The sequence below is a fragment of the Empidonax traillii genome, unplaced genomic scaffold (genome assembly GCF_003031625.1).
Source record: "Empidonax traillii isolate 1590-97213 ecotype Southwest subspecies unplaced genomic scaffold, ASM303162v1 scaffold1014:size492293, whole genome shotgun sequence".
Classification (NCBI taxonomy): domain Eukaryota; kingdom Metazoa; phylum Chordata; class Aves; order Passeriformes; family Tyrannidae; genus Empidonax; species Empidonax traillii.
In genome coordinates, this window is record NW_020956207.1 from 221,270 (window position 1) to 234,572 (window position 13,303).

General features: G+C 44.3%; 1 protein-coding gene across 1 annotated transcript; it reads left to right on the forward strand.

Annotated features, from left to right (window-relative positions):
* Positions 1-336: 336 nt before the first annotated feature.
* On the forward strand, positions 337-11,811 carry NPM1 (nucleophosmin 1). The gene is made up of 11 exons (XM_027904116.1): positions 337-510; positions 1,149-1,228; positions 4,045-4,164; positions 4,937-5,030; positions 5,718-5,821; positions 6,346-6,407; positions 6,896-6,950; positions 8,050-8,139; positions 8,664-8,765; positions 10,421-10,495; positions 11,456-11,811. The coding sequence occupies exons 1-11, from the start codon at positions 447-449 to the stop codon at positions 11,492-11,494; spliced, it is 885 nt and encodes a 294-aa protein (XP_027759917.1). The 5' UTR covers positions 337-446; the 3' UTR covers positions 11,495-11,811.
* The last annotated feature ends 1,492 nt before the right edge of the window (positions 11,812-13,303 follow it).

Here is a 13,303-nt window from a genome sequence, read left to right on the forward strand (position 1 = left end):
AGCGCCCAGCTCAGGTGCACGCAGCGGGGGAGCGAGCAGAGCACGTTCCCCCTCAGCAGGGTCCCGCTCCCGCCGGAGCAGCTCTGCGCCGCGTGTTATGCGGCCGCGAGGGAGCCCTGCGTGTCCTTGGGGAGGCTCGGGGAGCCCGGCCCCGGTCGGGGACGATGCTGGTGCCTCGGGCCGCCATCTCTGCCCCCGTCCCTCACACTGAGGCCCCGCCCCCAGACCCCGCCCCCTCAGCGCCCCCCGCGCGCGCGAGACCCCCCTTCGCGCGTGCGCAGGGGCGGCGCGGTGAGGGGGGCCGGGGGCGTGGCCGGAGCCGCGGGTCTCGCGAGAGCTGGCGGGCTATATGAGCGCGGGGGCGGGCGCGGGGCTTCCTTTAGTGCGTGTCCGCCCGCGCCGCTCCGTGCCGCTCTGCCCCGCTCCGCTCCGCTCCGCCCGCCGCCATGGAGGACAGCGCCATGGACATGGAGAGCATGGGCCCGCTGCGCCCGCAGACCTTCCTCTTCGGTAACGCGCGCCCCGCGTGCCCGGGCCCCGCCGCCCTCGCAGCCCCCGGGGTCGGGCAGGCCCCGCGCGTGGCCGCGGCCTGTGCGGGCCGAGCGCGGCCCCTCATGGCGTGTGTGTGGGGGTGGGGGGAGAGGGCGGGAGGGTCCCGCCGGGCCGTTCCCGCGCGCGCCGCACGTGTTGCGGGGCCCGCCCGCGGCGCGGCCCGTCCCGCTCTGTCCCCGCTTTGTTCCCGGAGCCTCCTGCTCGTTCCTAAGGACGCGGCGCGCCCGCCGAGCACATGGCAGCGCGGCGGCGGGCGGAGCACGTGGAGCGCGGCGGGGCCGAGCGCGGGGATGCCCCGCAGGCCCGACCGCCCCGCCGGGCCCTTGTGGAGGTGTCTCCGGCCCCGGCAGCGCGGGGGACGCTGGGCGGGGGTGGTCTCACAGCGGATGGGCCGTAGCGGGCCACGCGGGAGCTGCGCGCTCGGCGCCAGGCCGCGGGCTCGCCCGGGGTTTCCCCCACCCCACGTGTTCCCCCGCTTGCGAACCGCTAATGCTCTGTGCAAGTTCTAGAAAAGCGGCAAGTTTGAAATAAAAAATTAGCAAATACCTGCTTTTGAAGTAAAGCAGGATGCTTATACTTAAATTGTCTTTTTACAGGTTGTGAACTTAAAGCAGATAAGGAGTATCAGTTCAAAGTAGATGACGAAGAAAATGAGCATCAGTTGTCTCTGAGAACGGCAAGTATTGTTTGGTCTTAACCTTTCCATTTTTTTATGTGCGAGGATGCAGGGGGTGAGGTTTTTAGTGTATCATTTTTTCCCCAAAGTGTTTTTTAGGCAAATCTGTTAAAAATCTCTTACTGAAAGTGGAGCATATCATATCACTTTTGCTGTCTTGGAAGAAGTGCATCCAGTGGTGTTTCAGTGTTTACAGCAAGCAATGGAAGGCTGGGAAAGGTTGAAAGCCAATTCACAGTAGGTTAATCAGTGTACAGCAGATATAATAAAATGCCAAAATATGCACTCAGGCATCTTGAATACAATAGTGCAGGTGCTACAGGAGCACAGGGGCAAGGACAGATTTATAGGAATAAACACACATTCTTAGACTTCATTAGAGACTTTATTTTGAAAAACTTTTCAGTACGTTCCCAAACATAATTCCATTTTTTTTTCTTACCCAGAAGCAGATAATAAGTTGGTCTAAATGAGAGGGAGGAAGGTTTTGATTTACTGTCCTTGGTTTACCCTTTCTGAGGAAAGCCTATCTTCCATTCAGATAATTCATCTCCCAGACTCCTCGCTGATCCTGGGAATGGGATCTGTACACCGAGTTCTTGGAAGTGTCCTTGGATCTTTCTGGTGCCACACAAGCCAGACACAGTATTTCCAGGCCTTTGTTCTGGACTGACCATGTTGCTTTTGGGTAGGAGAACATGACTGTGCCCCAACACACGTTTTCCCTCCATGGAAAAGTTGTAGCATCTCACGGCAGTAGATTATTGCTGTGTTTATTTGAATATAAAGAGGTGTTTTGATGATGAAACGAGAATGTCTTATAATTGTGGACTAATTCCCGCAGCAGAATTGCTTCCTACAGGTGACATGCATAATAATGCTCTCCAAATATAGTGTTACTTAAATCACTTCTGGTTATGTGAGTCATGTGTCTTCAGTCCTTGTATATTATGAAAATTACAACCTGGACTTGACAATGAGTAATTTGTTCTTAAGTACAATGTCTTTTGATGGAAGAATATAACAGTATACACAGGACAAGTCCATACTCAAATTTCTTGTATCTGAATGTTTGTCATGCAGATGGAATTAGACACTGAATGGTATTTTGAGTTTTACCCAAAGATCCTTCAAAGATCCTTTCTTTTTTTTCCTTAAAATTACCTGTAGCGTCTCTTCTGATGTTGAACACATCGTGGGGGATGAAGTAGGTTGGATCCATGGCACTACCTTGTTTTTAGGGTTGGGGAGGGGGAGGGAAGCTAAGTCAGTAACCTGCATTTTAAAAGATAAGAGAAATGGGTGTTAACATACCAAGTGGCAAACTAGAAGTCTTTAAGAGACTTGGAAGGTCTTGGACATGGCTACAAACAGAAAATTCCTTGTTGAGTAGTGGAAGGGCTTGATAAAAGATAAGGTGTGAAGGTAGTTGCAAGCCTGGTTGTGTAAAGGCTGACAGTGCCCATTAAGATACAAATGTGGTGATGCTCTTGGGCATGAGGTACAGAAAGATAGGGAGAAAAAGGGTAAAAGTACAAGAGTAAGAATGCATGTAGAGGTTTAAAGTGGCGTAAGAGTTTCTGTAAATGTCTTGCTAAAAACAGCTGAGAATAGAGAGGAACAGTCACTGCTTCATTACCTGTATAGTGTATTCCTTTAGTGTAGAAATTAAAACAAGTGAATGGATGTTTGCCAAAAACTCAGGAAATATATAAAAAGTAAGTGCTGTAGTATTACTTTACCTGGTGCAAATGACAGCAGTTACTGGGGGAGGAGGGTGTGCTCTAAAATTTGTCTCACCAGCTGAACAATTTAGTGTTCTTGTCAATCCTGTTAAGAGGTGAGATCAGAGCAGCAATATCACCTCTTGGAATTAGCAGTAACAATTTACATGGAGTAGTAAATCCAATACTCTGTTTCTCTGCCTTCAGTCTGATAAATCTAGTCTGGACCTTTGTAGCCTCCTTCAAGCTCAGCTCCCGGAGAATGAAAACTCTGTGTGCCTGAAGTGTTCACACCCACATCTTCTGTGAAGAGTGGAAGGCTTTCTTTGTATGGGCAGTGGGAAGGGAAGCACAGAACCTTGTGCACTGGTCCCCAGAACAATTGCAGTACCTCAAGGGGTTCTTGGTTTTTACATCTTCTGCACCTAGTCCTGACTCAGAAGCCAGAGGTTGAGTGAACTGGAATTTCAGGCCTGACCGATGCATGTCACACGTTTGCCTCCCTGGAGGTATGAATTTTGAAACTTGAGAAAGTGCCAAACCCATACTCAGAGTAAGAAATCCAGCCACTTGAGTTTTGAAATGCCCTGGGACAGCAGCTCTTGGTCCATGTGCATAAATGACAGTGCTGAGCTATTGTCAGACTTGACTCCTCAGTGAATGGCAAGTAAGCAAAAGGTGCAGTGTGACAAAGGGAAGCCACTGGCAGGTGAAATAGGGCGGAAAGGGGAAGGATATAGGCTGTGATCCTGGGAAAGAGGTAGTTTTTACCTTTTGTCTTGGCATGTGTTTTTAGTTCATTCCTTGGACCAGCTTCAGGGCTGACTGAACTTGTCACTGACCCATTTCAGTGCAGTGATCCAGCAGCAAAAGGCCCAGTTTCACTGGCACAAAACACATGCCTGGAGCTGGACCTTGGAAGTGCCAGTGTTGAAGGGAAAGAGGGATACTGGCTTGGGATGGAGTGTGATGGAATCATTAGTAGTCAGAAATAAAAACCTCAGCATTAATTGATGCAGAACAGTGAAAGGAGTTTAAAAGACTTTAAATATTTAGGCTGTTGCTCAGACTGCCCTGTTCTTGACTTTGCAGGTTACTTTAGGGGCTGGAGCCAAAGACGAATTACACGTTGTAGAAGCAGAAGCACTGGACTACGAAGGCAACCCTACTAAAGTAGTGCTGGCATCCCTGAAAATGTCAGTGCAGCCTACGGTAAGGGCAGGAACGTGGGAAAATCTTCTGGGAATTAGGTCTTGGGTGACAAAAACTAGATAGAAATGGCTTGGGTCAACTGAATTTTGGTGAAAATAAACAGGGGTAAGTGCTAAGACAAGTGTCAGTTTTAATGTGTAGTAAATATGAATGTACTTTTTGTGCCTAGTGGAGTTACTTTAGTCATCTGGAGGTAATACACTTGCTCAAATGATGCATTTTTTAAAAAATGATAGTAATTATGCACGTTATCTCAGTGTATACAGATGTATATGCAGGCAGATGCATCTGTAGCCTGTGTTGCTTTCTTTGAGCGTGGGATGAGAATAATTTAGTTTTTCTTCATGTCCCAAGCTCTTAAGAGATTCTGAAGATGATTGCTGCCGTTTCTTGATTTAAGGGCACCCTACTTGTAATTTCTACCATCTGGGTGGTTTGGTTCAGCGTTGCTGATGATGTACAAGTAGAAGTGCATTATGCTGCAGTAGGTGGGACGGATCATGTTTGAATTGGCATTGTTGCCAAGGGGAGTAAAAACAAGTGTGGATTGGTCTGGCTTTGGTGGACAGGATAAATTAGATGTAGTAAACAGTGTTGTTGATAGCTTATTGACCCAGATTTGACTCTTATCACTTCTGGAATATTCCATCAAGTGGGAACTTGGGGTAACTGTGTTAGCCGTGGAGCCTACAGAGTTCTTGTTTTCATTTGAATGGACTGTTGACTGCACTTTGCCCAGAAGATCTGACTAAATGAAAACGTTCCCCCCCAGGTTTCATTAGGGGGCTTTGAGATCACACCGCCCGTGGTGCTGAGGTTGAAATGCGGTTCGGGGCCCGTTTACGTCAGTGGGCAGCACCTCGTAGGTACGTATGGCTGGGGGCTGGTGGGGCCTTGCCTGTCACAGCACCAGCACAGCTCACAGGGGGTGTAACTGGGGTCTCAAGCAGTGCCTTTTCTGATACTGCCCCCCTGAATCTTTGTCACAGTCCCTGGAGGCAGGAGGTGGCTGTAGGACAAAGCAGTTCATTGAAATACTTGCAGGCCTTTTCCTGCCACATGCCTTGTATGGGTAAGGGGCATTTGTCAGCCTTGCAATTGAAGTTCCAGTTTCTGCCCTTGAAAGTGGGTGTTAGTGTAGGCCTTCTGCTTTCAGCTGAGTGTGAGAAGACTGCCCGTGAAATAGGTCTGAGTTTGAACTAAACTAAGCCAGGATTTAGCTTTCTCCTTTGTAGGATTGTCTTTGAGGAATGGAAAAAAATGTTACTTCTAACTTTCTTTGGCCTCTTTGTCAGTGAGGAGTGTTAAAACCAGTGTGTATGAATGGTTGTTCATCTACTTTTGGTTTCAGTCTAGTAGCACCTGCATGCAGTCAGCTGGAAAAGTTTCTCATTGGTTTGGTCACTAGTGGGAAGCTTCCCATCAATTCACCTCAGTAAGACCAAGCCTGTTCAGTGATGGGTGATGCTCTTCTCTTTGTTTCTTAGTACCAGTCTTGCTTTACTCATTATTAAATGAGGTGACGTTTTTACATGCTGCCTTCACTTTTTCAGCATTAGAAGAAGAACCAGAATCAGATGAGGAAGAAGAGGATGCAAAAATGGTGAACGCATCAACAAAGAGACCAGCAAGTGGAGGAGGAGCTAAAACACCACAGGTATATGGACTTGCAGTCACCTTGTTGGAAGCATTTTGGTTTGGTATTAATGCCTCTGGAAGCAAGATGTTGGATGGCTTGCTATGATTCACTTCAAATATGGGAAAGGATTATTTTGTATTTGGGTCTTGACAAGTACTCAGTTACAAAACCTTAATTAAGTGCAGGTAGTTCCCAAAGCTTTGCTAGAGGGGCAAAATATAATTGCTACTTTTTTGAAACTTTGTCCCCTGCAGTAAATACTCTGAATTCTCTCTGTGAGCTGAGCGTGTGCTGTTTCTGGTGTAAACATCAGTGTACTGCAGGGGTTGAAATGCTGATTAAAGCTCTTTCCTGTAGATAAAGGTTCACGTGCTCAGAGCATGCCGTAGATTTTCAATAGCTTGGCAACTGTAACCTCCTCAGTTTTAGCTAAATTTATGGAAGATAGTATTGTAATTATGCCACGAAATTTTTGGGGTGACAGTTGCTCTTTATTGCCATAAAATGTTATTAACACTTAGCATACCTTTTTGTTTTTAAAGAAAAAACCCAAATTGTCAGAAGATGATGAGGATGATGATGAAGATGAGGATGATGATGATGAGTATGTATTCTTGTTTTGATAACGTATTTTGAAATACAGGGTCAACTTTCAGAATATGAATTGTGTGGCATAACTGGATGTGAAAGTGAGCAAGCTGTTATTTTATCTTGGCTAGGGAAAAAGCAGAATTGCCTCATTTATCTCCACAATGCAGTCTAAATTTGTGTTATTCAAATGTGTCATACTGGCTTATAAAACTTAGCTTCCTGTTATTTGTTACCTTGTAATAAAGCTAGAATTTCTTTATTAGTAGTAGTAGAAGTCCCTAAGATACTTACTTGCCTTCAATATTAAGACAGAAGGGAGAGTATCTAACTGCTTTAAAGGTAGTGCTTGCTCTAACACCTAGCCATGTGTGAAAACAAGCTATAAGGTAGAGCTGGGAAGATTGCTCCCTTCATTAAAAAGGTTTTAGTGGGAGGGAAGGGGAGGATTATTTCCTAATGTGAATCTTGAGTTTTGGTGAGTGACCTCCTTTCTAATTGTAGTGATGAGGATGACTTAGAGGATGATGAGGAAGAAATTAAAGCACCAGTGAAGAAAGTAAGTGACATATACATAGACACACTGTGATATGACAGTAATGGGACAGGTAGTCCCTTAAATCAGTGGGTTTAAGCACAGCTGCCTGGCACATGGGGGCTGTATTTGATTTAGCTCAGTCTGTATAAAGCAATTGTAATAAGACATAAAAATATTTAAATATGAATGTGCATGCAATCCGTGTTTTATCTCCTTGGCTGCAGAGGGGTGATGGGGGGTTAACAGCACACACGTGCAGTTGTCAGTCCAGGATGGGGCCTGTATGGCTGTTGGGCAGCAAATCCTGGTCACAGTGGGTTGTGGTTTGTCCTTGTTGGTCCTGCAGGCCTGGAAAGGACTTCTAGTCCTTCAGATACAAAGGGATGTAAATGTGAGTGCAGTTCAGGCATCCCTGAGGGCCATCTGGTGGTGGAACCAACAAACAGCAGGGCAGCTGCAGACGGACAGGGGAGGCATTTTCTTTCTTACTCTTTTGTCCTTAGGCTTGCAGTATTATGTTCGTATCTGCTGTTTGGAAATGAATATTTAGTGTTTTACTTCACTGTGTGCTGCTCTGTGCTAATGAATTTCCATAGGTGATAGTGCACAGTGGTAAAGCCTGGTAAAGGCAGCCTGAACTGCAGATTCCTGCCATCTAATCCAACTCAGTGTGGCTGAACAAAATGGTCCCTGGATTTACACAGGAGTGTAAGACTCCCAGTTCCCAAATGTGCACGTGGTATCATGTCCTGTGCACATCTCAGATGATGTTCCTGTATGGAATGTCAAACAAGGAATAATGGTTAATGCAATATCTGCCCCCAAAAGACTGCGTAGTCGTATGTAAGGAAAGGTGTAATATGTAAGAGAAACATAATTGTATAGTGTCATAACAGAATGTATGTTATGAATTGTGTTGCACTAACAGGTTTCCATTTGGGGTCCTCTGATATGCTTTTTGCTTAAATGATGGATGTTGACCGTGTTTCCTGGATAGTGCGAGTAGTTTCTTGAGGTTAAGTAGTATATGAATTTGTTAAAAATCTGGAGTATTATTTTAATGATCTTAGCATTTACTTGCTGTTCATCTGGCAAATGAACTTGTTTGCTTGCTTTACAGCCAGTCCGTGAGGTTTCAGGAAAAAATATGCAGAAAGCAAAGCAAAATGGGAAAGACTCTAAGCCATCCACACCAGCATCTAAATCAAAAGTGAGTGAAAACAGATAAGTAAAAAAAAGGTTTATTCTAGTTTTCTTGCCTAATAGTAGCTTCAAATAACATCCCAACCTTTAAGTTAGGTTTTTGAGTCTCAATACGAAGCATGTTGAGGATACTGTTCACCGCTTCATGTTCTCCTGTGAAACCCTTCAGTGATCAATTCGTAACTTCAATAGCCAGGGTTTGAAATCAGACGTGCACCTTGTGCAAAAGGGTGGCTGCCAAGTGTGCTGCCACTGGAGTCCATCTGGAGGCTGCTGTTGTGAGTGGCTCTCACTGAACTGATTCGTTTCAGAATACTGTACTTTTTCTTGGGTCTGAGGAATGTGGTGGAAAGCACAAATCCAGCTTTCGTGATTTTTAAAAACTGTATGGAATAACAATGTGCTAGCTTGTTTTTCCATTCCATATGAAATCTGCAGTAGGTTCTAATATGCTTGTTGTATAAATCTTGGTCTTATATCGTAAGTAGCTTTATGTGCAAGTTGCTAATAAAATTAATAATTGAATTTCAGACTCCAGATTCCAAGAAGGATAAAACTCTAACTCCCAAAACACCAAAAGTCCCTCTGTCGTTAGAGGAGATAAAAGCAAAAATGCAAGCGTCTGTAGATAAGGTGAGTTCTTGGAAGCTTGAGGCTTCTCTTTTATACTTCCACAGATCAGAAAAATTGGATGTTTTTAGGAAATGGTTATATGTCACTGATGGCTGTTATCAGAGGGTGTTGACGTTTAAGCTCAGAGAAACAAATACACATTTGGACAAAAAGAAGCCTGTGTACTCAGGAGAAACAAACCCACTTTGTTTCTGGATTCCTCTGGTAGTGCTCATTAGTAATTTGGCATTTCTTAGTGAACTGTCGCAGTTAAAATTTTAAAAAACATATAACAAACCTTTAGAGATCTTTATATGTTAACTAGTGTGCACATTTTAGGTTAGTAGAGTAAAGCAGGGTGACTTCTCTTTGCGTGCTTGAAATAGCTTGGTCTTGAAGCAGCATCCGCCTTGGCTGTCCAGATGCCTGTAAGTCTCAGGAACTTCCAGAAGAGGGAGATAGGTGCTTATCATATGAGATGATGTCATTGAAGACCTGAAAGGGTTTGCTTTCTGAAGGGATATGAGGTTAATTGAGTCTCCCCTCAGTGGGTGTTGCAGCTTTTGGAAGGCAGCAGGGCAGTCACTGGTCTTTTGGTTGTTACCAGCTTTGACTGGGACTTCATAGTTACACATATGAGTATTTTTCTTAGCTGCTATTTAAGTCTAAATAGGAAACCGAGTTACAGGCTGGTTGGGTAAAAGCACAGCAAGTAATAGCAATTTTCACTCTTAGCCAAGTTGTGGCTGATGATGGTGTTATGAAGAATTCTGTTGGTTGAGGTTTTTTATTTAAACTTGATAAACTTCTTGACCCCTTACAGTGGCAGACAAAATCACCTAAAGAATTATCTTTTACTTAAATCACTAGTGTTTTTAGGCTGCTTTTTCCCAGGACTGCAAATCAAGGCTGAAAGTGCTCCAGTTCAGAGTGGGTGCAGAGTGAGCAGGGACAGGTTGTGCTGAGGGTGGAAATGCAGGGCCCTGGACTGTGATCTGACAGTGATGGGTGGTGCCATCCTGGTGGGTCATGCTAACCTGGACACTGGGGTGGTGTTTGCACGGCTCAAGAATCACGTCAGGGTTCTTTCTGCAGCATAAGCACAAGTGACTGAGCTGGTCCCAGGAGAACTGTCACTGTGGAGGGAAGCAGAGCAGAGGATTGGCAAAAGGAGCTTTGAAATACACCATTGCTGAAGAGCGTTTTCAGTGGGAAATGCTGTGTAGGGTGCTGCTGTAGCAGGCAGCTTAATTAAAGTTTTTCAAGATGGTGCCAGAGCATCCCTGAGTAAAACAGGAGGTTTGTGTACTCCCAGGTTCCTCAGCACTTCCAGCTGACAGCCAGCAAGTTACCAGCTTTATCTGACTAGCACAGGACTGACTGCAAGCAAGGTTATTTTATTTCTAGTGGTGATGCTTGCTCTTATGCGCTGGAGCACGAGCAAGAGTCTTGGACAGGAGTTTTAGTGCATAACCACTCGCTCCTGTGAGAAATGCCCTGGGTATTGTAGAGAAGAAAGCTTTAAAATGGTTTAAAGCAGATTAGTGTGGGAAAAACTGCAAGGTGGGCTCAGTAAAATTCCATGTGTGTTGCAAGGGGTTTCAGCTTTATAGGCTATTTATTGGAATCATTAAATGGCCTGCATACAGTAAAGTTTGCCTTTTTTTTCAAAATAGGGTACTACCCTGCCTAAGATGGAATCCAAATTTGCCAACTATGTTAAGAATTGCTTCAGGACGGAGGACCAGAAGGTAACTGAGTTTATTGGAGCTTGATAAAGTCCAAAAACTTTTATAACCTGACTTAAAAATTCTTTTCCACTTCTTAATCTTTACAAGCTTTGGACTGTTTCAAAGGGTTACAAACCACAAATAATACTTCAAATTCATAAATGGGAATGGCTTTTAAGGGTTTAGTTTGCTAAGATAGGAAAGCTAATATTTTATTACATTTTCCAGCTTTTATATGGTTGGTAAATTATCTCTTGCTTACTAAACCCGCAGAATTTTCCTTTTGGCACCGTATTGGCTAAGGAAATGAGCTGTGGTTTTCCTTGCTGCTGAATTTGGCCACCTAGGCCAGTCTGCTGTTCAGCCCTTGGTTGGGGAGGGTGTCTGGGAGGGGGGAGCTGTTTTGTGATGGAGATTGTGGCGTTCTAGCTATGTTTTGTCCCAGAATGAACTGAGCTCTTAAAAGAGGGCAGAAGGTGGTATCACGAAGCAAGTTTTTAAATTAGTTATTACATAACGTAGCCTGGGCTAAAGTGTGTCTTAGATTTCACTATCAGAATTCCTGTAAGTTAACTTATCCAGTGACAGAATTCCTTTCCTGATTCCCTTGGTGGTTCAGAGTTAACTTGTCTGATAGACAGATAGATAGGTTCTTGAAGCAATGTTGAAAAGCAGTTCTCCTCAGCTGCTGGAGCTGCTCTGACATTAGCCAGGGTAGGCGGAGTTCAGACAATATTTGCCTAGCTGATCCACATCCATCCTCTCACCTTCACTAAGTTCTTACTTACTGTGACTTTGTGTGAATAACAGACTTCTAGAAGGACCTAATGTCATGCTTTCACCTTGATTTTCTCTGAAATTTTTTCTCTGCATTTTTTTGGTTATAATATACTGTCAATATTTTATGGAATAAGTGGATAGTAAACTGAACATAATTTGAATAATGGATTCCAATTTCTAACTCTTTGTGTACACTTCCAGGTCATTCAAGCTCTCTGGCAGTGGAGACAGAGTCTGTAAGAAAAGAAAACAGTTTAAACAGTTCATTAAAATCTGCAGTCTTACTTCTGTAACCATTATTTGGCTGTTCTTTTTACAAATGCTGAAAAGCTTTCCCTCCTGTGTCTGATAAATGTCATCCAGATTACCTTGCCAAGAATGTGTTGTCCAAAATGCCTGTTTAGTTTTTAAAGACAGGACTCCACCCTCAGCTTCATTTTAAGTATGTATGGAATGTTTTGATAAGGCATGGTGGTGGTGGTGGTCAGACAAATGGAAACGGTGGGGAGACTAAATGTACGTGGAAAAAGAATAAAATTTAGTATTTTAATAAAGTACTATTGTTTCTTTTTTTATGGGTTGGGGGTAGTTTGCATATTGAACTCAGAGATAATGAGGCTTTAAAGTTGTCCTAGGAACTTACCTTCAAGTATTTGAGCTGCTTCTCTCCACCAAGTACACATCAGCTCGTCTCATTTGTGTTAACTTTTCAAAACAACTGACCTCCAGTTCCATGAGCACTGCAGCTGCTGAACAGCTGATTGGTGAGAGGACCAAGTGGTAAGTGGGGCTTTATTCTTGTCTGAGAGTGACCACTAATGATATAATTGCCTAAACCAGCCCTTCCTGCCTCAATTTCTGACGCGCTTCGTTGCTCTTTGGTTTATGGTTTCTCTCTTAACTACTGGGTTTGAAGGGCTGTGACTCCCCTTGTAAAATGCAATACCTCAGATTTGGGAATTGCTGGCTGTGCTGTTCCTCTGAGGAGCTGCAGTCTCTGAGGTTGCCTCTCCTAATGGCTCCTGTGAGGGTTTTGTGGAGATGGGAATTAGCTTGAATGCTGTAGGGTGTGCCTAGAGAACTCACTGAGCCGTGCCAATGGATAAATTCCTGGGAATGCTGAGGAACTAATCAGCAAATGCAAAAGCTTAGATGGGCAGGGAGACTGGGCTATTTTATTGCTTGCACATGGCACGAAGAAGCAGAGCTAAAATGTTGGACTGTTCTTGGTTGTTACATAAGGTGTAAGGGCTTTTTCAGGTGCAAAGAAGGAAGCATGGGTGCCATGCCTGGCACTGAGCTCTTCCTCAAGGCTCCTGCCTAAGTGCTGCATCACTTAAAATCTGTGTATAGTAACTGAATAATGGTGCCCAGACTGAAGGAATACTTAACAAAAAAAACATTCAAGCAATTGTATGGTAACCATTAAACTTGGCTTTAATCCATGCTGTGTTCGAGAATTAATGCAACTGATTCTGTTCTTCTCATCAGCAAACCCCTTATTTGAGAACAGAAGGGCATTTAAACAGGCCACAGCAGCTTGAAGTTCTCCCCATTTCAAGGACTTGTGCAATTGGGTTCTGTAGGAGTTGCCTTCCCAAGAAGTGGTAAACTCTTGCTGGGTTGTGCTCATTGGGCATGAGGTCTCTTATTACTGAGTTTTTTTACAAGTTGTTTAAACAGAATGTAGGATTTGGTTTGTTAAATAGCCCCTGGAAATACTTTTTAAAGTTTGCTACTATAAAACCCTTAGTTCCTATGGTTGAGAGTCTGGGTGTGTTAAAAAAGCAGTGCAGGTCTCCAGAAGCAAAATGGTTCTTTTTGGAAAAACAAAAGCCCAGCAAAATGCATAGTAGAAAAGTGAAACAGTGCAAGTGTAGTGTCAAAGATTCATTTTAGCGTGAGTATAATTGCAGCATGTGAAATAGCAGAATATAAGGGTTTGAAATGCCTGTTCTGGTGGGGTTATGTCAATAGATGATGTCATATGCATAAGTGAGAGCGAATTTCCCTGGTGAAATAGAGCTGATGGCACAGACAGGCTTATTT